At 37.1% G+C, this 20,776-nt stretch overlaps 1 protein-coding gene across 3 annotated transcripts in view; it reads left to right on the forward strand.

The window, feature by feature from the left end:
• Positions 1-556: 556 nt before the first annotated feature.
• NBN (nibrin) overlaps positions 557-20,776 on the forward strand; it is a 50,850-nt gene continuing 30,630 nt past the window's right edge. The window contains exons 1-7 of one of the 3 annotated variants that reach the window (XM_004766978.3): positions 557-717; positions 3,690-3,820; positions 4,945-5,093; positions 5,533-5,692; positions 8,232-8,335; positions 18,199-18,316; positions 19,289-19,482. In XM_004766978.3, coding sequence (XP_004767035.1) covers positions 681-717; positions 3,690-3,820; positions 4,945-5,093; positions 5,533-5,692; positions 8,232-8,335; positions 18,199-18,316; positions 19,289-19,482 — 893 coding nt within the window. In that variant the 5' untranslated portion in view covers positions 557-680. Of the gene's footprint in view, positions 718-3,689; positions 3,821-4,944; positions 5,094-5,532; positions 5,693-6,278; positions 6,362-8,231; positions 8,336-18,198; positions 18,317-19,288; positions 19,483-20,776 lie in introns of those variants that run through there. The other 2 variants (XM_013063766.2, XM_013063767.2) reach the window with 2 other exon arrangements.

Here is a 20,776-nt window from a genome sequence, read left to right on the forward strand (position 1 = left end):
CCCACCTCCAAATCTTTTCCAAAGGGATTTATGGCCATCCCCTTGGAAAACCATACACTTTAGAAAAGAGAATGCCTAAACATTTTTAATATTGTTGGACACAGTCATTACTGATACCTAGGAACTCTGAGTATTATTTTGGTCCCCAAGTAGGGTAGAGGTATAAGGGAACCAAATGATGAATGAAGATTGACTTGGGGTAAAATCTTTATCTTCATCCTAACTGTCACCACCAGTGGGGTGCATACAAAGGAGTAACTGCAATTTTTTTAGAAATCACAAATGCATGGAATTACAAACTTGGCTAGTACGTTAATGTCTTTAATTAGAAAATCTCCTTACGTTGCTTTGTAGCTGATTTTAAAAATTATTTCTAGTCACGATCAGAAAACGTAATTCAAAGTATGTATATTCATTGAACACCTTTCAATGGGATCCACACTTCATAACCCAATACAATACATTTCAATACAGATCGCACTGTTCCTCTCCTTAACCACCAGGAGGCGACGAGGAGCCCACGTCTCACTCCAGCTTATCCCTCCTCTTCCTAGGCGGCCCAGCTCCCGGGAGCGCGCACGTTCCGCAGCCCACGCCGCTTGAAGGAGCTGCGGCCGCGCACGTCGGTCAGCCGCAGTTAGGCCTCCGCGAGTTGGCCGAGACTCGGGCGACCCAGGCCCATGTGGAAGCTGCTCCCCGTCGCGGGCCCGGCCCGAGGTAAGGGCGGGGGGGGGGGGGAGAGGCCCCGGCCCCGTGTTCCCGGGAGCAGCTGCGTTGGGCAGAGGGTCCGAGGAGGGATGCTTCCGGTCCGTTCCCGTCCCTCTCTCCGTCTTCCGGCGCCGCCTTCGTCCCCCCGGGGGGCTGCGGGAAGGGGATACGCGCATCGTTCGACTGCGGCGGGGACCCCGGCCGGGCCTTGGCGGCTGCATCCCTCACCCAGCCTCCCGCCGGGTTCTCGGTGGTTGGGACCAGCTCCTCCGGCCGCACTGACCCGGCTTCTCCGGCGAGTCCCGCACTGACCCGGCTTACGGGCCGCGCGGAATTGCGTCTTGGCCGGCCACCTGCTCTCTCCTTCAGCGTTTTAAGCTTTTGGCCAAACACCTAGAATAAGTTATCCCAGGCGAGGCGCACGATGGCAGCAGACGACTTTGTTTTGAGCACACGGTTTAATTTTGTGAAAAGCCACAGAGATGAGTTGGGTAAATGGCAGCAGCCCCAGGAGAGGCATGATTTCAGTTTTGTTTTAGAGCCTTTTTTGGTCATCCGAACAACCGAAAAAGTAGGGTTTTGTTGTTGTTTCTGTTCTGCCCTTTTCAGCAGTGGCAGATGGTTATCTCCCGTTAATTGCTTGCCTGGTCAAAGTCCTTTTTAATTGATAAGCAGATGGTAGCCTACGAGGAGGTCCTGCCCCCTCAGGAAGTTTATTCTGATAGGCAAAAGAGCTAAATTTACAAACGGCGTGCGAAGTTAGGAATAAGTAGTAAAAAGACTAAAGATCAAGGCCTCCCTGTGGACTTGGAGCAGTGCCGAGGTAGAACAGAAGCTGTTGCTGGGAAGCAGGACTTAATTCCTTTCCAGGAACAGTTGTCTGTGGCTGGCTCTGGGTTCCTACACAGAGAGAGGTAGGTAACAGTAGAAAAATGCATCCATCATCAGTGGCCAGCATTCTTTTTTTCTTTTTTTTTTTTTTAATTTATTTGTTTGACAGACAGAGATCACAAGTAGGCAGAGGCAGCAGAGAGAGAGGGGGAAGCAGGCTCCCTGCCGAGCAGAGAGCCCCATGTGGGGCTTGATCCCAAGATTCTGGGATCATGACCTGAGCCTAAGGCAGAGGCTTTAACCCACTGAGCCACCCAGGCACCCCCCAGCATTCTTAACTTCTAGGAGATTGTGACCACTTTTCAGAATCTAACAGATATTATGGGCCCACTCCTCTAGGAAGAAATGTAAGTAAACCAAGGCACAATGTTTTTTCCTCGAAACAACCCACTCTAGGGTAAGAGTTTCTGAATAACAAAATATCCAAACGTGGCTTGCCTTTCTACTTCGTGAGTTTATCTGCCCTAATTACCTTAACACTCTGAAGATGGAGTCCCAGGCTCCCATACTAAACTGCTAGTCTCTGAGAAATAGGCTATTAACTAACAATTTGTGATTGTCAACATTTTTTTTTAGAAACTAAACATGTACTTGAAATGGTTCCTTTGACAACAACAACAACAACAACAACAAAACAAAATTCCCCAAAATGCACACTTAAATCAGGTCTGAACATTTCTTGCATTGACCTATGTTGTTTATCTGGATTCAGTACCATATATTTTAGTTACTGTAGCATTAGGGCATAGTTTACCATCTGGTAGGGAAAGTTCTTGTAAATTTTAAATTTTTCTTTACAGTTTTTTAAAAATTATATTTTTCCTAGTGGATTCTTGAATCAGATTCCAAACAATATTGTGATTTGTTTGGTAATGTATATTTATGTGTGTTGATCTGGGCAAGACTTTTTTTTAAAGTTTTATTTATTTGAAAGAGGGTGACAGTGATGAGGGAGTAGGAGGCTGGCTGAGAACGGAGCAGGGGCTGGCGCCTTGCACCCCCTCTCCACCCACTCCCCTTGGTAATATCTGTGACATTTCACAGGCACCCCTGACTGCCCTAAAGAAGAGCAAATGGTTATCTTGCAGAGATCACAGTCCTGCAAGGCAGGAGTCTCTCTTGGTTTACAAATGTCTTTGAAATTTACAACAAAGAAGTTACCTTATCAATAGCCCAATTTCCAAAGACACATAACTCAGTTCCTCAAGCCCTAATGTCACCCTCCCCTCCATAAAAAACCGAAGGAGGCGGGGGTAGAAAGAAAAGTAAATAAAGTTAAATTTCTTCTAAACCTAAATCTCACTAACAAGGACGTTTGAGAGCAGGAATGTAACATTCCACCAGGAGACTCCCAATTGTCTTTATGTTAGTGCCTCATTAGAGGGAAAGTGGCCTTGGCTTGATAGTAACCAGGCCTTCAATATCCTGACAGTCTTCTTTGCCCCACTAGCCCTTCTGAACACCCCTTTGTCCTCACCTACCCAACTCCTGTGTGTATAACCAGTCACTCCTCACATGCTCATGCCCGGCGCAGCAGCATCTCCGTCTGCCCCCGGGTCCTGTCCCTGTGCTCTAATAAACCACCTTTTTGCACCAAAGCCGTCTAAAGAATTCTTTCTTAGCCGTCGGCTCACCCTATTGAACCTCACCTAGGTTCAAGAACTTCATCAACAGCATGTGTGAGAGCCAGCGGACACATGCGAAGGAGGTGGAGGCAGAGGGGGGGAGAGAATTCTAACGACCCTGCACTGAGCACGGAGCCCAGTATGGGGTTCAGTCTCTTGACCCTGAGATCCTGATCTGAGCTGAAACCAAAGGTCAGACGCTTAACGGATTGAGCCAGTCAGTCTCTGACGACACTTTTCAGTATTGTTTTCTCTTTAGAAAATGCTAGAGCTTTCCATCTAATCTTTTGCATCTTTCAGTGAGGCTTTATAGAAATTACAAGTTTTGATTTATTTGAAGTTGATTATTAAAGTTTAAAAGCAAAATAAAAATATTTTACATAAATATTTGCTGTATCTATGTACGTAGGTACAGCAAATATGTGTCTATACATTTACTTTTTTTTTTTTTTTTTTAATTCTTAGAACCATTCAGACTTTTGACTGGTGTTGAATACGTTGTTGGAAGGAAAAACTGTGGCATTCTTATTGAAGGTGATCAGTCAATCAGTCGAAATCATGCTGTGTTAACTGCTAACTTTTCTGTAACCAACTTGGTATGTCACTAATTTATTTCACTAGTTTAAAGTGAGGGGGTTGAAATTACAAGATTACTTTGGTGTGTATGAGGGAGTTTGTAGAATTTTTAATTCCATAAAGGTGTTAGTTTTTTTATGTTAAAACTAAATACTATTTTGGTGGTTGTATCAGTGGTGTTTGTTTTGATAATTTAAGTTTCTGTTCCAGTGTCTTATTCTTTTGTAGTGATTTAGAAACTCAATACTTACTGAATGAACATTAAGTGCTTACTCTGTATCCATCATTGTGCCAACCCTGGCAATAGAGCAGTGAACAGACCCAAGTCACATTCCTGCTTTAAAGAGTTCTTATAGCCATGTGAACACAGGCATTTCCCATGTAATGTAGGTTTTCACAGTGGGAATTGGTAAGTTTTAGTAGGAAAAACACCTGTTGCTATGTCTCATAGTTCTTTGAATGGCTTTGTTTTGGTTGGTTAGTTGTTTTAATCACAACAGTGGGTGGTAAAAATACTAGTGTATATAAATGGCTGTCCTCTTGATAATACTGGTGATAATAAAACCCATTATTTTGAGCAAAGACTGCGTACCAACAAATGCCGGATCTGTGCAGTAATATTTAGCTTTGGTGTCTGTATTCTTTTAGGTATAAGAGAAGATTATTATTGAAATTCCTAAAGGAAAAATAAAATTATTACTTTAAGTCAGACATTCTAGCCTTTTCTTATTGGACTTTTTTTTTTTTAAACTGTGTTATTTTGGTAATATAAAAAAAAAAAACTTTGGGATGAAGCTATCATGCATAAAACAGACCACACAAAAGCAAAGAAATTCTCAAATGTGTGAAATTAAGGGGTTAGAAAACTCTGCACTGACTTAACAAAAATAAAGAAGATGCATATTCTGAGAAGAGTGATGCTGGAATTCAGGCATTTGCCATTAATTTCAAGTTGAGTGATCCTTCTGTGCCTGCAACTGAAACAGTAACTGTTGCCTTCTATGTTAGGAGGTTGGCCATCTATTCAGTTACCTATTCAAAAAGTTACCTCCTTTTTGTTTTGAAACCTTTTCCCCCTGGGAATTGCATTTACTGAGTGGTAAAAGACTTTAATTGTATTGATTTTTTTATTCATTTGCTTCAGAGTCAAATTGGTGAGACTCCTATATTGACAATAAAAGATAATTCTAAGTATGGTACCTTTGTTAATGAGGAAAAAATGCAGAATGGCCTTTCCCAAGCTTTGAAGACAGGGGATAGAGTTACTTTTGGAGTGTTTGAAAGTAAATTCAGGTAAGATTTTTTTTTAATTGGTATTAAAAATGGATGGCTTTGTTTTGCACTGATCAAATTTTAAAGGACATGATATTTATGGATAATGAATTTAAAACCACTTAATTTAGTTCCTGCTTATTACATTTGTGCACTTTGCATCACATGTGGTTAGTGCATTTTGTCAGTGCCAGGAGTAGTTAAGAGTTGGAATGGTCACAGAGATCCTTGATGGGAGCTACATTTGTTTGATTCCACATAAGTTAAAGTATAATGTTAACTTAGATCATTGTTTTTTCTTAAGTGCAACACAAGACTTCGGAAGTGGTAATTTCATAAATTAGAAAGTGTAAAAATACATAAAAATTAAAATAGCATGTGATGTGAGCTTAAAGTACTATAAATTGCCATCTCTGGAGCTATGATAATATAACTTTATGTAACTTATTCTCATTTGCAGAGTAGAATATGAGCCTTTGGTTGCATGCTCTTCTTGTTTAGATGCTTCTGGGAAAACTGCTTTAAATCACACTATATTGCAACTTGGAGGACATACTGTAAACAATTGGACAGAAGAATGTACTCATCTTGTCATGATATCAGTCAAAGTTACCATTAAAGTAGGTTGAATGCCATGATATTATATTAAAATAAGTTCTGTGAATTTAAGCTTACTCACCAACTATACACAAGATATTTTTAAAGCCATTTATTTTAAAACTATCAGAACTGTTAGTTGTGGGTTTATATAGTGTCAGTCTGTGCCTTCATGTACCATTTAGGCTATAATGTTTAAGATAACCTGTTTATTATTTGAGACAAGCAAAAGCCTATAAAATTATATTTAGCATTTAAAAAATTTAGCATTTTAAAAATGATTTATGTTATATTTTCACCAATAAGTTTATTATAATGTGTAGTTGGTATCTCCAGTCTAAAAGTTAGCTTTTAGAGACTGGAAGTCCACTGCCAGTCTCCAAAGCTAGCATCTCTAGTCCTTTCTGTCAAGTTGTCTTCCTCCAGCTCAACTCATGTCTCATCCTCTCTTTACTAAGTTTTTATTTGGTATAATGCCCTTAAAAGACTTTTAAGTTTATAGTTTATTATTACTGTACTGTATCTTCACCATCTAGAGATCTGTAGATATGTACCATTAGAGGATGCCAACTCTCATTAAAACAGTGATATATTTTGGTATGTTTTCAGATTTTACGTCTTCATCAGATTTGGTTATATCCAAAGCTAATTGAAGAATGACATTGGGAGGTGATTCGTCTCCTTTTAAACAGGTTGACTATAGATATGTGAGATTGTTTTAGGTTAATATCTATAGTAAAAAGGAACAGATATTTAGATTCCCTTATTAGATGGTACAGAAATCTTTTAATACATAATTAGAATATGTATATTACAGTTAAACAAGTATCAGAGAGAAAGACTTACTGCTCAATTGAACCTCAAGTTAAACTTGTATGTTGGTGGGGTTATCGCTGATCAAGGGTCGTTTGCAAGCTTATGAAGGTTATAAATTCAGCAGAGTGATTGGCCTCCTGAGTACTAATTTATGCTAATAAATCAAAATTTCCATTTATTAGTTTATAGTAGGGATGCAGCCTCATAGTGACTGTATATTTATGTATAGACTTCAACACAATCCCCTTAAAGGTACTAAGGTACCTGAGAAGTGAAATTTAGATAATCATACACTTGCTTGGTGATTATGAAATAAGAGCAAAGGCAGTTAAACAGTCTTGAGAGATACTTTACTGAGTCCATGACAGATTTGGAACTAGCATCCATTCACCAAAGTGTACACTATTCCAGCGACTGAGATACTAACAGCACTGGATATTTGAATGTCACTGTATATACACCAGCAACGACGTGCAGAGCAATCCTTTTTCAGTATTTTTGATCAGCCATGTACCAAAAAAAGAAAACCAACTTACTATATTATTTGTTTTGGTAAATTTTCCAAAAGTACAGATTACCTTATATTTTTAAAATCATTAAATGTTTGAACCAAAAGGAAGCTTACGGAACATTCAGTTAAATTTTTATTTTCTGAAGAGGAAACTGAGGCATGGAGGACTTAAATCCTTTGCCCAGGATCACATGTATTGGAGCCTGCCCTCTGCCAGAGGCCAGTTATTTCACTCTACATTCGCGGTTGTTGTATTCAGATTCCAGTTTTGAGAGACGCCCTACATTGCTTGCTCATATTTAAGTAATACCCTATGTTATTGGAAGCATACTTAGAAATTCTTAAGTTGGATTATTTCCTAAAATTATGCTGAATCCTTATTTTCATCTCCAGTGGTGGTGGTTTCTAATCTTTTTCAGATTTTGTGGTATCTTTTTATTTGATGTTTATAGCTTAGTTCACTTGCTAGTTGAAGTTTCTCCACCCTTATCTAACCCCAATCTCCATGTATTTATTTTGAGCTTTTATACCGCCCCAGTTATTCCTTTATTTACTTTCTTGAAAATACTTTATTCCATAGTTAAAATCTGTTCAAAGGGCATTTACGCAGAAAAGATCTTATAGCTCATGTGTATCTCTTGATACTATCTTCTCTAGGGTAGTTGTTACATTTTCTTAATTCTCAGGTCTACTTTTTTTTTTTTTTTAAAGATTTTATTTATTTATTTGACAGACAGAGATCACTAGTAGGCAGAGAGGCAGGCAGAGAGAGAGAGGGAAGCAGGCTCCCTGCCGAGCAGAGAGCCCCATGCGGGGCTCGATCCCAGGACCCTGGGATCATGACCTGAGCTGAAGGCAGTGGCTTTAACCCACTGAGCCACCCAGGCACCCCTCAGGTCTACTTTTTAACGTTGTAAGAACTTTTAAATTGGAATACGTTTTAAAATTGACTTATTTTGTTACATTGTTCTGCCCTCCCCAAAGCAATTTTTAAATTAATATTGTAATATATGGCTCCTTAAAATTAAGTGATATTACAGAGATTTGTATACCAAAATTAAACAGTGGCCAAATACTTTAGTTTTGTAGATTGTGGCTCCTTTATAAATTTAGAGAAATGAAAAGAAAAACCTATTAAACAGAGCGGCCCCTTTGTAGTCTCTAACCTAAAACTTTCCTTTAAAGAAAAGCTAGCATGTGATTATTTGTCTTCACTTATGTTTTCTTCTTTCCAGACAATATGTGCACTCATTTGTGGACGTCCGATTGTAAAGCCAGAATATTTTGCTGAATTTCTTAAAGCGGTTAAGTCCAATAAACAGCCTCCACAAATTGAAAGGTATATCCTGTATTTTTTTTAACCTATACCAGTTTATTAAAGGATACAGTATAGGATGCTAACCAACAGCCTGATGGAGAGATACATAAGGCAGGGTGGGGGGAAGGGGCACGGAGCTTCATGCTCACCCCAGGCACGCTCCTCTCCTGGCACCTCCAGGTGTTCACCAACCCAGAAGTTCTGCATCATGTATTTTAAATAAAATACGACATGCAGAACGCAATAGCACTGATTTTATTTAGGTTGATTTCCTCTTTAATGACTGTTTCAGGATGTAGTATTCAGTTTAACAAAGTTTTTTTGTTGTTGTTAGTATGTAACAGGGTTTGTTGGTGTTCCTTATCTCAGTAAAATGTTACATATGTGCCAATTTTTTTTTTTTAAGATTTTATTTATTTATTAGAGAGCACAAAGGGGGGGGTAGAAGAATAGGGAGAAGCAGATTCCCTACTGAGCAGGAAGTCTGACAAGGGGCTTGATCCCAGGACCACGAGATCATTACCTGAGCTGAAGGTGGATGCTTAACCAACTGAGCCACCCAGTGCCCCCATATGTGCCAATATTTAAACAAAAAAAAAGGATAGCAAATGGCCACAGAGGTATAGTCAAAAGGCCACATGTTCCAGTGCCACGCATCATGCAGGCAGGACCCCTGAAATTGTTGGTCCTGCAATTGGTGCAGCAACACTGTTCTGCAATCATGTAGTCCTGAGTCAGAATACTAACAGCACTGTGGCTTTGGGAATGGAGCTTATTTCTTTTGAGCATCAGTTACATCCTTTGAAAAATCAGACTCCTGTATTTAAGTATTTAATAGTATTAGTTATTTTAAGTAATAGAGTATACAAAGTCTGAGCATTTTGCTTGGCACTGAAGTAGGTGCTTATTAAAAGAAGTGCTGCTGATTGCAGTAAGTATGGAGTAAGATTCACAATAGCTTTATAATGATGGTGAGGATGATTTTAGATGCTCTGCTAAATTGGTGAACCACCAGGGGCACCTGGGTCGCTCAGCGGGTGAAAGCCTCTGCCTTCAGCTCAGGTCATGATCACAGGGTTCTGGGATGGAGCCCCGCATTGGGCTCTCTGCTCAGCGGGGAGCCTGCTTCCTCCTCTCTCTGCCTGCCTCTCTGCCTGCTTGTGATCTCTGTCAAATGAATACATAAAATCTTTAAAAAAATAAAAAAATAAAAAAAATAAATTGGTAAACCACCAGACTAAGGGATCTATCTACTATATAGTATTTGTGATGCTTTGAAGTAATATGAGCTATGGTTGAAGAGGAAGATGTTTGGCTTTTTATTTTTGGATTGTATGGTTAAATTGCTGGTGACTGTAAAATGGTGGGTGTTTTTAGTCAGTTTTGCACAAGAACATGCTTGCCTAAAATATGTTAATAGATTATAGTCTATATGGCCTAATAAGTAGATTGTGTATTTATAAGCTCATCTTAATGTCTGTAGGACAACTTTGAATATTTAAGGCTTTAAAAATCTAGAATGTCATGCAAGTTAAGAATTCTATTAGTAGTTCAAAATATCATTAGCTGTTATAAAGTATCTTGCCCATTGCTGGTTTTTTTTTCTGGGGGGAGAGGGTACTATTTATGCCTAATATGTGTCTGTTTTTCAAAGTAACTGAAAGTCAGATTTTTCTTCTTTTTAGTTTTTTCATTTGGGAGGTTTCTTATATTGATAATGTAATATTTTCGGACTCTGGAAAGAGGTCCTCAGATTTTAAAATGGATGATTGTAAACTATTTTGAGTCCTAGACTCCTGTGAGAACATGAAAACACTAGTCTTTCCTCCAGAAACTTAAATTTCATGCTACCAACTTGCATAGTATTTCAGGAGAATCACATCTTTCCCTGAAGCTTATTCATGATCCTATGGAAGCCAGTAAATACCATAAATAATGATCCTTGCTACAGATAATAAATGATTATTAATCCTATATTGGAAGTGGAGGGTCTGATATGTTTCTACTAATGATGATAATGTGTTTTATGGTCTTGAAAGTTTTGGAATTAGTCATTGATTTCCACTCACTGTTTAAGAGTCCCCAGTATGTTTAATCTGGATCTATTTTTGACTGTAGGCTCAACATAATTTTTTCTAGCTTCAGTTTATGACTGTATTAACTTAGATGACTATATTAAAACATCTTTGCTATAAGAGTAATAACTTCTCATTCAGTCTAAACCATGAAAAGCATTTACATTAGCCTGTGTTTGATAATGGCAACTGATGATCGATCACATTTTATATTACATTGAAAAATTAGTTTTTGCCTTCATCTTACTGGGACCCATTTTAATATCCATGTTCAAGTCTTTTTTGACTATGTACTCAACTATGAAATAGAAGAAGGATTCGATTTAAATATTAAATAGTAGGATAGGTTACAAAAGGTTTATGAAATAAATGTGATGGCTCTATAATAAAATGTAACAGTCTCTTCTTCTAGTTCTGAAAAGCGTTATCACTGTATTTAAAATAAAAGGGATATTTTTAACCTAACAAAAGTCTAGTTCTATTTAGTATAGTTGTGTCATCATCTCTTGCACTATTAGCAAGAGACAGGGTAAGACAGAGTTTAAGCTTTATGTACCTGACATGATTTGTGATACCTCATTTGTCTAAACTGTCATCAAAATACCAATGTAGATGAAGTCATTTTTAGAAGATGTCATTCAAAATACTTATTTTGATAATCAGTACTTTATTAAAGGAAGCTCATTAAAATATTGTATATTTTCTGAATGTAAAGAAATGATTCCTTAAAAAAGAGAAGGAGTTACTTTTGTTTGAGTTTTTACAGTTTCATATTGTGGAGTGCTCTCTCAATTACTATATTTCAAATAACAAGCATTGTTTTTGGGAAAACACTGTTGGGAGAAGGTTAATGTTTGCATTCATGTAATACAACTTGTCAAATGTGCAAAAAGTACAAGGCCCTGATTGCCCTATATACCCAGGCCGTTTCTTACCGTTTGTAGTGAGAAGCCTTAAGGGAAGAGGTAGTGTCCCTTTTGGGACAGAGAACAGGCCTGCTTATAATTGGCTGTGAAACTCATGGATTCTGAAATTCATTGTTCCTCTCTCCTGTAATACAACCTACTGTATGTGCCTTTTATATCATCCCCACAGGACTTAGTCAGGGAGGAGATCTTCCACAGATAAGCTGAGGCTTGCTGCTCATATTGTCTCTGATCCAGGAGTCTTGTGTCTTCTGCCCACATCCACAAAACAAGAACAGGCTAACTAACTGGCTTATAGTCAAATATCAGACCCAAGAGACACATTAGTATTAAACAGTCTTAGTTTATGGAGTTGACTGTATATAATCAATCAAAATTCAAGGCAAAGAAATCTAACATATGGCAGAAATTTTTTCCTGACAATATAACCTTATATTTTTACAAGTTTGAATGTCACTGAAATTTGGGCCTTTCAGAGATCACCAGAAGAAAGCGGTATAGTAAGTTCTTGTACAAATTATGAACATGGGGCTATAGGACTGACTAATGAAATAAGCAGCTGTCCACATGTTGGGCAAATGAATGTTGTGGCTTGAAATACAGTTTCCATGACCAAAATTATACATAAATTGAGAAAAATTCTGTATTTGAAAAATTTGGGGACAGAAATTAAGATGATGTACTTTGAATTAGATGAAATTTATGGGACAGATATTAAGATGATGTTCTTTTAATTAAATGAAATTTACTTAAGATGATTTAAGGAATTTAAAAGCCATAAAAATGTACATAGGAAAAAGTCAGTATTTCTAGATTAATATTTTCTAGAATGTGTGAATTATATGTACTAGCTACTAGATAATAAGACATTATTTGTAGCTCTCAAAGTGTCTATATAAATTACAGAAATTATTTAGGCAATGTGCCTCTAACCTTGATCTCTGCCAAGTTAATTTACTCTTTTCCAAATTTTTTTACTAACTGTCAAATCACTGGAGTCTCAGAAATGCTTTAAAACTTCTAGAACATACTGCTTTAGAAATACTGATTTTTAATGGTGTTTTCCTCACATTTATTATTAGTTTCTTTTCTTGTTCTCATCCTTATACTAGTAAAGAGAAGAAGGCTTGTCTAGGTATATAAAGTTCAGGGCTTAGTGTATTCATTGTATTATCAATAATTTTATATATTATATACATATATGTATATACGTACATACATACATGTACATATACACATGTGTACTTGACTCCCAACATTTGGTTAGATTCTTCACAATACAGTGATGTATTTTTTTTTGCAAGATCAGTCTTATTAGGGCACCTGGGTGGCTCAGTGGGTTAAAGCCTCTTTTTGGCTCAGGTCATGATCCCAGGGTCCTGGGATCGAGTCCCGCATCGGGCTCTCTGCTCAGCGGGGAGCCTGCTTCCTCCTCTCTCTGCCTGCCTCTCTGCCTACTTGTGATCTGTTTCTGTCAAATAAATAAATAAAATCTTTAAAGAAAAAAAAACAACCAGTCTTACTGAGTGGCTCAAATTTACCACTGTTTTTAAAAGAAAATCAAGGGGCACCTGGGTGGCTCAGTGGGCTAAGCCTCTGCTTTTGGCTCAGGTTATGATCTCAGGGTCCTGGGATCGAGCCCCGCATCAGGCTCTCTGCTCAGCAGGGAGCCTGCTTCCCTACCTCTCTCTGCCTTCTTCTCTGCCTACTTGTGATCTCTGTCAAATAAATAAAATCTTTAGAAAAAAAGAAAGAAAACAAAAACATATTTTTTCAGTCCCAGAATTTTAATGCTCAAATCTATATATAGGGGCAGTTAAGGGATGTTTACATTTTTTTGGTCTACTTTTAATTTATATTTTGTACTGTCAGTTTACTACCAAATATTTCCTAATGCCTACCATGAATTAGGTAATATAGAGCTGAGGATATAGTGATGAGTCAAAAAGCATTGCAGTTTCTGCCCTCATGGCACTTGGTAGAAGAGCCAAATACTAAAAATGACACATATTGAAGTTAGAACTCTGATAGTGCCATCAAGAAAAACTAAAGGTTTATGATGCTCCTATCTTTAGGAACGTGATTCAAGGTTTAACAAATGTTCAGTCTTCATTAAACTAAACTACAATGAACTATTTTCTGGGTATAGTAAACTACTAGTTGGGATAAAATTAAGAATGACAGTGTGATTAACAGTGGTGTAGGTAATTTAAAAATCATATTTCATTGTCATTGGAAGGCAGACTCACATCTACTCAGCTATATGTATGTGCTAAATATTTACACACCATTTTTACCTAGGACTGGTTCCATCATCTGGTGTTACAGTACTACATACACTAATTCGTGAAGTAGCCATTTGTGTGTAAGTGAAGTAATAGTTGCCTTTCACACTGAAAGAAGTGTGAAATAAGGGAGAATTCTTACTGAAAGGGAGAGGATAAAAGGCATTCAAAGAGATAGTAAAATTTACCTTATATATTAATTAGAATATTTACTAATTTTCTAGCACTAACTTTTCTTGTAGATATAACATAAATGGTTAAAATAGTTTTCACTATTCTCTGTGTCTTTAAAAGTAAATAAATAGAATTGTAAAATTAGGTGTTTAGAAATCAGAATAATGCAGTGGGTTGCATTTCCCTCTGTTGGCTAGGTCAGTTGTTCCCTGCAGATAACTCATTTATTTGAGATTGCATGTTCTAAGAATCACTGTCTTAGATGTACAGTATCCATTGTAGAGGTTAAAACACATACATTTTGTGGTTTGATGTTATAAGAATTAAAAATTAATGTAGTTGTTTAATCATGACTTAGCTAACTTCGTGAAATACGTATGTTGCCAAGGAGAAATCTGAGGGGAAAAATGTAAGGAAATTAGTTCTAAAATGTGGGAGAGTGATCCTTATGACCTAAATATTTTTACCTCTCTCTGCCTGTATTAGCTGTTGCTCTCTGCAGATAGCTGAGTCTTGATTGTTTAGTGACTAATTGTCCAGGTTGTGTATTTCCTCTATCCTACATTGCTCCCTTATCATCACCATGATATGTTAGTAACTTTTTTAATTTAAGATTTTTTTTTAGAGCCGTTTTAGGTTAATTTCAAAATTGAGAAGAAGGTACAGAGGCTCCCCAAGTACTTCCTGTTTCCATACATGTATTGCCTCCCTCAAACTCCATCAAAGTAGCATGAGCCTGCATTGATGTCATAATCACCCAAATTCCATAGTTTACATTAGGATTTACTCTTGGTATTGTACATTCTGTGGGTTTGGATAAATATATTATGACATATAGCAATCATTATAGTATTATACTGAGTATTTTCACTGCCCTGAAAACCCTCTGTACCCTACCTATTCATCATTGCCACTCTACCAACTCCCAGCCGCTAGTGAACTTCTACTGTTTCTATAGTTTTGCCTTTTCCAGAATGTCATATAGTTGGAATAATATGGTAGGTAGCCTTTTCAGAATGGCTTTTTCACTTAGTAACATGCATTTAAAGTTTCTTCATGTCTTCATGGCTTGGTAGCTCATTTCTTTTTAGTGCTGAGTAATAATTGCAGTGTTTGAATATACTGTGGTTTATCTGTTCACCTACTGAAGGGTATCTTGGTTACTTCCAAGTTATGGCAGTTAAGAATAAAGCTGCTATTCACATCTGTGCAGGTTTTAGTATGGACTTAATTTTTTCAGCTCTTTTGGATAGATACCAGGGAGTGCAGTTGCTTTATCATACAGTAAGAATGTGTTTAGTTTTGTGAGAAAGTACCAAATTGTTTTCCAAAGTGGCTTTACGATTTTGCATTCTCAACCAGCAGTAAATGAAAGTTCCTGGCACACCACATTCTCACAAGCGTTTGGTGCTATTTATATTCTGGATTTTGGCCATTCTGTTTGTAAGAGTGACTCATTCTAATTTCCATTTTCCTGATAACATGATGTGTTGAGCATCTTGTGCTTATTTGTTATCAGTGTATTTCTTTGGTCACATAGCTGTTAAGATTATGGTCCTTTCAAAAGAAAAATTCTTAAATTCATTTTAGTTAATATATAGTGTCTTATTAGTTTTAGGGTTAGAATATAGTGATTGATCAGTTGCATATAACACCCAGTGCTCATTACATCAAGTGCCCTCCTTAATGTCCATCACCCAATTTCCTTATCCCCTTAGGTACCCTCCTTTCTTCCAGCAACCCTTATTTTGTTTCCTATAGCTAAGAGTCTCTTATGGTTTGCCTTCCCCTCTGTTTTTCCTTCCCTTCCCCTGTGTTCATCTATTTTATTTCTTAAATTCCATATATGAGTGAGATCCTATTTGTCTTTTTCTGACTGACTTAGGTCACTTAGCATAATACTCTCTAGTTCCATCCATGTTATTGCAAATGGCAAGATTTCATTCTTTTGGATGACTTGAGTAATACTCCACCGTGTGTTTGTGTGTGTGTGTGTGTGTGTGTGTGTATCTATGTCACATCTTTATCCATTTATCTGTCATTTATCCATTTATCTGACATCTGGGCTCTTTTCATATTTTGGCTATTACGGACATTGCTGATATAAACATTGGGGTGCCTGTGTCCCTTTGAATCATTTTGTTTGTGTCCTTTGGATGAGTACCCACTAGTGCAGTTGTGGGTTGTGGGGTAGTTCTATTTTTAACTTTTTGGGAAACCTCCATACTGTTTTCCAGAGTGACTGCGTCCATTTGTATTTCCACCAAGAGTATGAGATGGTTCCCCTTCTTCTGCATTTTTGCCAATGTCTGATGTTTCCTGAGTTGCTAATTTTAGCCATTCTGACTAGTATGAGATGATATTGTTTTTGTTTTGATTTGTGTTTTCCTGATGAGGAGTGATGTTGAGCATTTTTTCATGTGTCTGTTAGCCATTTGTATGTCTTCTTTGGAGAAATGTTTGTTCATGTCTTCTGCCCATTTCTTGATTGGATTTTTTTGTTTTTTGGGCTGTTGAGTTTGATACATTCTTTATAGATTTTGGATGCTAGCCCTTTAACTGATAAAACATTTGCAAATATCTTCTTCCATTCCCTAAGTTGCCTTTTGATTTTGTTGTTTTCTTTAAACAAAAAAGCAAAAGCTTTTTATCCTGATGAAGTCCCAGTAGTTCATTTTTGCTTTTGTTTCCCTTGCCTCTGGAGACATGTCTAGCAAGAAGTTGCTATAAGATTTGTCCCATTTTTTAATCAGATTGTTTTCTTACTGTTGAATTTTGAGAGTTCTTTGTATATTTTGGGTAACAGACCTTTATCAGATGTGAGTTTTGCAAGTATTTTCTCCCACTTTTTTGTACATCTCATTTTCTTGATGTCTCTCATGGAGCAGAAGTTCAAAAATTTTTTTTTAGAAGTTTTAAATTTTAGTGAGTCTAGCTCATAATTCATTCATAGATCAGGCCTGATGTATCTAAAAAGTCACTGCCATAACAAAGGTCATCTGGATTTTCTTCTATTATTTATGTTATCTTCTAGGAGTTTTATAGTTTAGCATTTTGCTTTAGGTCTGTGATCATTTTGAGTTAATTTTTGTGAACATTGTAAGGTCTGCATCTAGATTCTTTTTTTTTTAATGTGAAACGTCCCAGTATCATCATCATTTGTTGAAAACACTATCTGAGCTCCATTGAACGGCCTTTGTTCCTTTGTTAAAGATCAGTTGACTAATTTATGTCAGTCTATTTCTGGGCTCTCTATTCTCTTTTATTTTTTTCATAATACCAGACTCTCTTGATTACTGTAGCTTTATAGTAAATCTTGAATTTGGGTCATATTAGTTCTCCAACTTTGTTCTTCCTTAATATTATGTTGGCTCTTCTAGGTCTTTTGCCTCTATGTAAACTTCAGAATCCGTTTGTGAGTACCCACAAAATAACTTGCTGGGGGTTTACTGGGGTTACATTTAATCTATAGATCCAAGTTGGGAAGAACTGACATCTTGACAATACTGAATTTTCTTATCCATGAGCATTAGTAACTAGTAATTTTTACCTGAAGGTAGAGAGTTAAGCTGAAGGACTGAACAATTAAAAATTGCTGTAGCAGAAGGTTTGATTATACAGAAAGTTGAAACTGAACTGATGTGAGGCTTAAGAATTACCTGTTGATTTTATGTATTTTTTTCTTTTCCCTTATTGTCATGGATGATTAAGATGTTCTTATCTTATAGCATTATGTTAAAGAGCTAAAAGTGTGTTTTTGGTGGGGGGTGTAGGAGGGAGAGAGAATCCCAAGCAGGCTGCATACCCCGTGCATAGCCTGCTGCTCCCACAACCTCAAGATGATGACCTGAGCTCAAATCAAGAGTCAGACGTTTAATGAACTGAGCCATCCAGGTGCCCCCAAAGATTGTGTTTTCTAATTTCACTTTGGAAATTTTATTTAAGTTGACAAATATTTTAAGTTTTATAATTTCCTGAGCTTCTCTAAAGGGATCTCTAATAAAACACTTAAAATAGTAGTTCATAGAATTGGATGTGAACATTGTTAACACACTTTGGTTCCTGGGAAACACAAGATGCGAATAGAATTTGATCTTTGTAGACAGTGTCTTTTTCAACCTTTTGTAATTCACAAAACTTGTTCAACTCTTGTAAATTAAACTGTACTTTAGGATTGTCTTCCCTTGGATTATACTTTTTTCAAAAATAAGGAACAGTTACGCTGTTCTGTTTGGCATCTGTCACCTGTCACCATTTTGTCCCAGATAAAACCCTTACTTTAAAAAAATAATAGTTTAATGATGAATTATTTATATTATGAAAATCAAACCTTCCTAGTGTCTAGATAACCACTCTGTTCAGTATAACAGTATACATAGAGAATAATATATATTTAAAATATACTGTAATTTTTTTTTTTACAGCTTTTACCCACCTATTGATGAACCAGCTATTGGAAATAAAAACATTGATCTCTCAGGACGACAAGAAAGAAAGCAAATCTTCAAAGGGAAAACGTTTGTATTTTTGAATGCCAAACAGGTAATCTTATGAGCTAAATTTTGCTGAAGAAAACATTATCAACTGGATAAATTATTACTGTTATCAATAGTGTTTTTTTTTTAAATTTTATATGGAAGTGTGAAGTGATACTGTCTAGGCAACAGAACTTGCCTGGAATTCATGTATACGAGATATTTTTTTGACATATGTTAATTGGCCAATTAATTAAGTTTATATAAATATATAAGTGAGGGGGTGGGGATAGAAAGCTAATTTAAGTCCTTACTTGGTCAGTTAGTAAATGGGTGTTGAATGTCTTCAGTGTGCTGAAATGGGGATTCAAAGAGTTTATGTTGTAGGTGGAAAATGTAAGCAAGCCTACAGAGTACTGTGAATTAAGTATGATAAGGAAATGCAAAGAATGTAACAATTCCAAGGCTGCAGAGATATCTGGTGAACTGGGGATTTTCTGAGTGGAAGCTGGGATTGTCTTCTCAAAAAGTAGAACCAATTCTATTTCAGTTCTACTTTTATTTTACTTCTCTAATATAAATGAATGGATAAAGATGTATATATACAATGGAATATTACTCAGCCATAAAAAATAATGAAACTTGCCATTTGCAATGATGGGGATGGAGCTAGAGTATAATGCTAAGCTAAATAAGTCATTCAGAGAAAGACAAATACCATATGATTTCATTCATGTGTGGAATTTAAGAAACAAAACAAACGAGCAAGTAGAAGAAAAAGAGAGGCAAACCAAGGAATAGATTCTTAACTGTAGACAACAAACTGATGGTTATCAGAGGGGAGGGGGTGGGGGGATGGGCGAAATAGGTGATGGGGACTGTGATATGTACTTGTGATGAGCACTGGGTGATATGGAAATGTATACCTGAAACTAATATAACACTGTTAACTGCACTGGAATTAAAATAAATTTAAAAGAATGTATTCAAGGAATTGAATGTGGCTATTTCATTGTATTTTTTCTATTTCTATTTTTAGCATAAAAAGTTAAGTTCAGCAGTTGTTTTTGGAGGAGGAAATGCCAGGTTGATAACAGAAGAAAATGAAGAAAAAGATAGTTTCTTTTCAGCTCCTGGAATTTGTGTCGTTGACGTAGGAATAACAAGTTCACAGATTCTAATTCCTGACTCTCAGATAAAATGGATTCACTCAATTATGGATCAGCTCCAGAGGTACAGAATCATCTTTATTAATAAAAAAAAATAAAGACCCTTTTACCTGTAACTTTTTTTATTGTACTGAATTAACAGTGTAGAAGGATATACAAGAATTAGATTTTATTGTGTAAAAACTGCTACTGAGATCATTTTTGTACATTTCATGGTCATGCGTCTGCAAGATATTCTTTGGAGAATATTCTTAGGGTTAGAACCTCTGGGTCACAGGTTATGTGAATACTCAACCTCTGGAGTTTCAAACTTGTTTTCTGCTTTATACTTCCACCCACAGTATGTAAGAGATCAAGTAGATGCACATTGTTTTCCACACTTGGTATTGTTAGACTTTACAGTGTTTGCTAATTAAATGGATATATAATCATATCCTGTGATTTTTTGTTTCTGTTTTTCTCATTACCAGTGATGCTTAACATTTTTTTCTGATATTTAATGGATGTCCGTTTTTCCTGTTCTCAAATATCTGCTCATGTTTTTGTTTTTGTTTGTTTGTTTTTTAGATTTTTGTTTATTTGACAGAGGTCACAAGTAGGCAGAGAGGCAGTCAGAGAGAGGGGGAAGCAGGCTCCCCACTGAGCAGAGAGCCCAGTATGGTACTTGATCCCAGGACCCTGAGATCATGACCCGAGCCCAAGGCAGAGGCTTAACCTGCTTAGTCACCCAGGCGCCCCTCTTGTCTTTTTTTTTTTTTATTTGACAGGCAGAGATCATAAGTAGGCAGAGAAGTAGGAAGAGAGAGGCCTGAGCTGAAGGCAGAGGCTTTAACCCACCGAGCCACCCAGGTGCCCCCTCTTGTCATGTTTTCACCCAGTTTTCTAATTGTAGTTTTTTTTTTTAACAAATTTTTTTTTTTTAAAGATTTTATTTATTTATTTGCCAGAGACAGAGGGAGAGAGAGAGCGAGCGAGCACAGGCAGACAAAGAGGCAGGCAGAGGCAGAGGGAGAAGCAGGCTCCCTGCCGAGCAAGGAGCTGGATGTGGGACTCGATCCCAGGACCCTGGGATCATGACCTGAGCCGAAGGCAGCTGCTTAACCAACTGAGCCACCCAGGCGTCCCTCTAATTGTAGTTTTTTATACGGATTTCCCTGTGTGTGTGTGTGTGTGTGTGTGTGTGTTTTAGTTCTGTCCAGCTTTATCACTTGTTGGTGCATATATCACTACCTTAGTCAAGATAAAGAATAATTCCATCCCCATAGGATCTGTCCTGTTCTTTTATAACCATACCCACTTCCTTCCCTCCCTCCCCATTTCTCACTCCGTGTCCCCAAATCCTAGAAAACCACTAATTC

Source organism: Mustela putorius, unplaced genomic scaffold (assembly GCF_011764305.1).
Source record: "Mustela putorius furo isolate JIRA1106 unplaced genomic scaffold, ASM1176430v1.1 tig00003846_pilon_pilon_pilon, whole genome shotgun sequence".
NCBI lineage: Eukaryota > Metazoa > Chordata > Mammalia > Carnivora > Mustelidae > Mustela > Mustela putorius.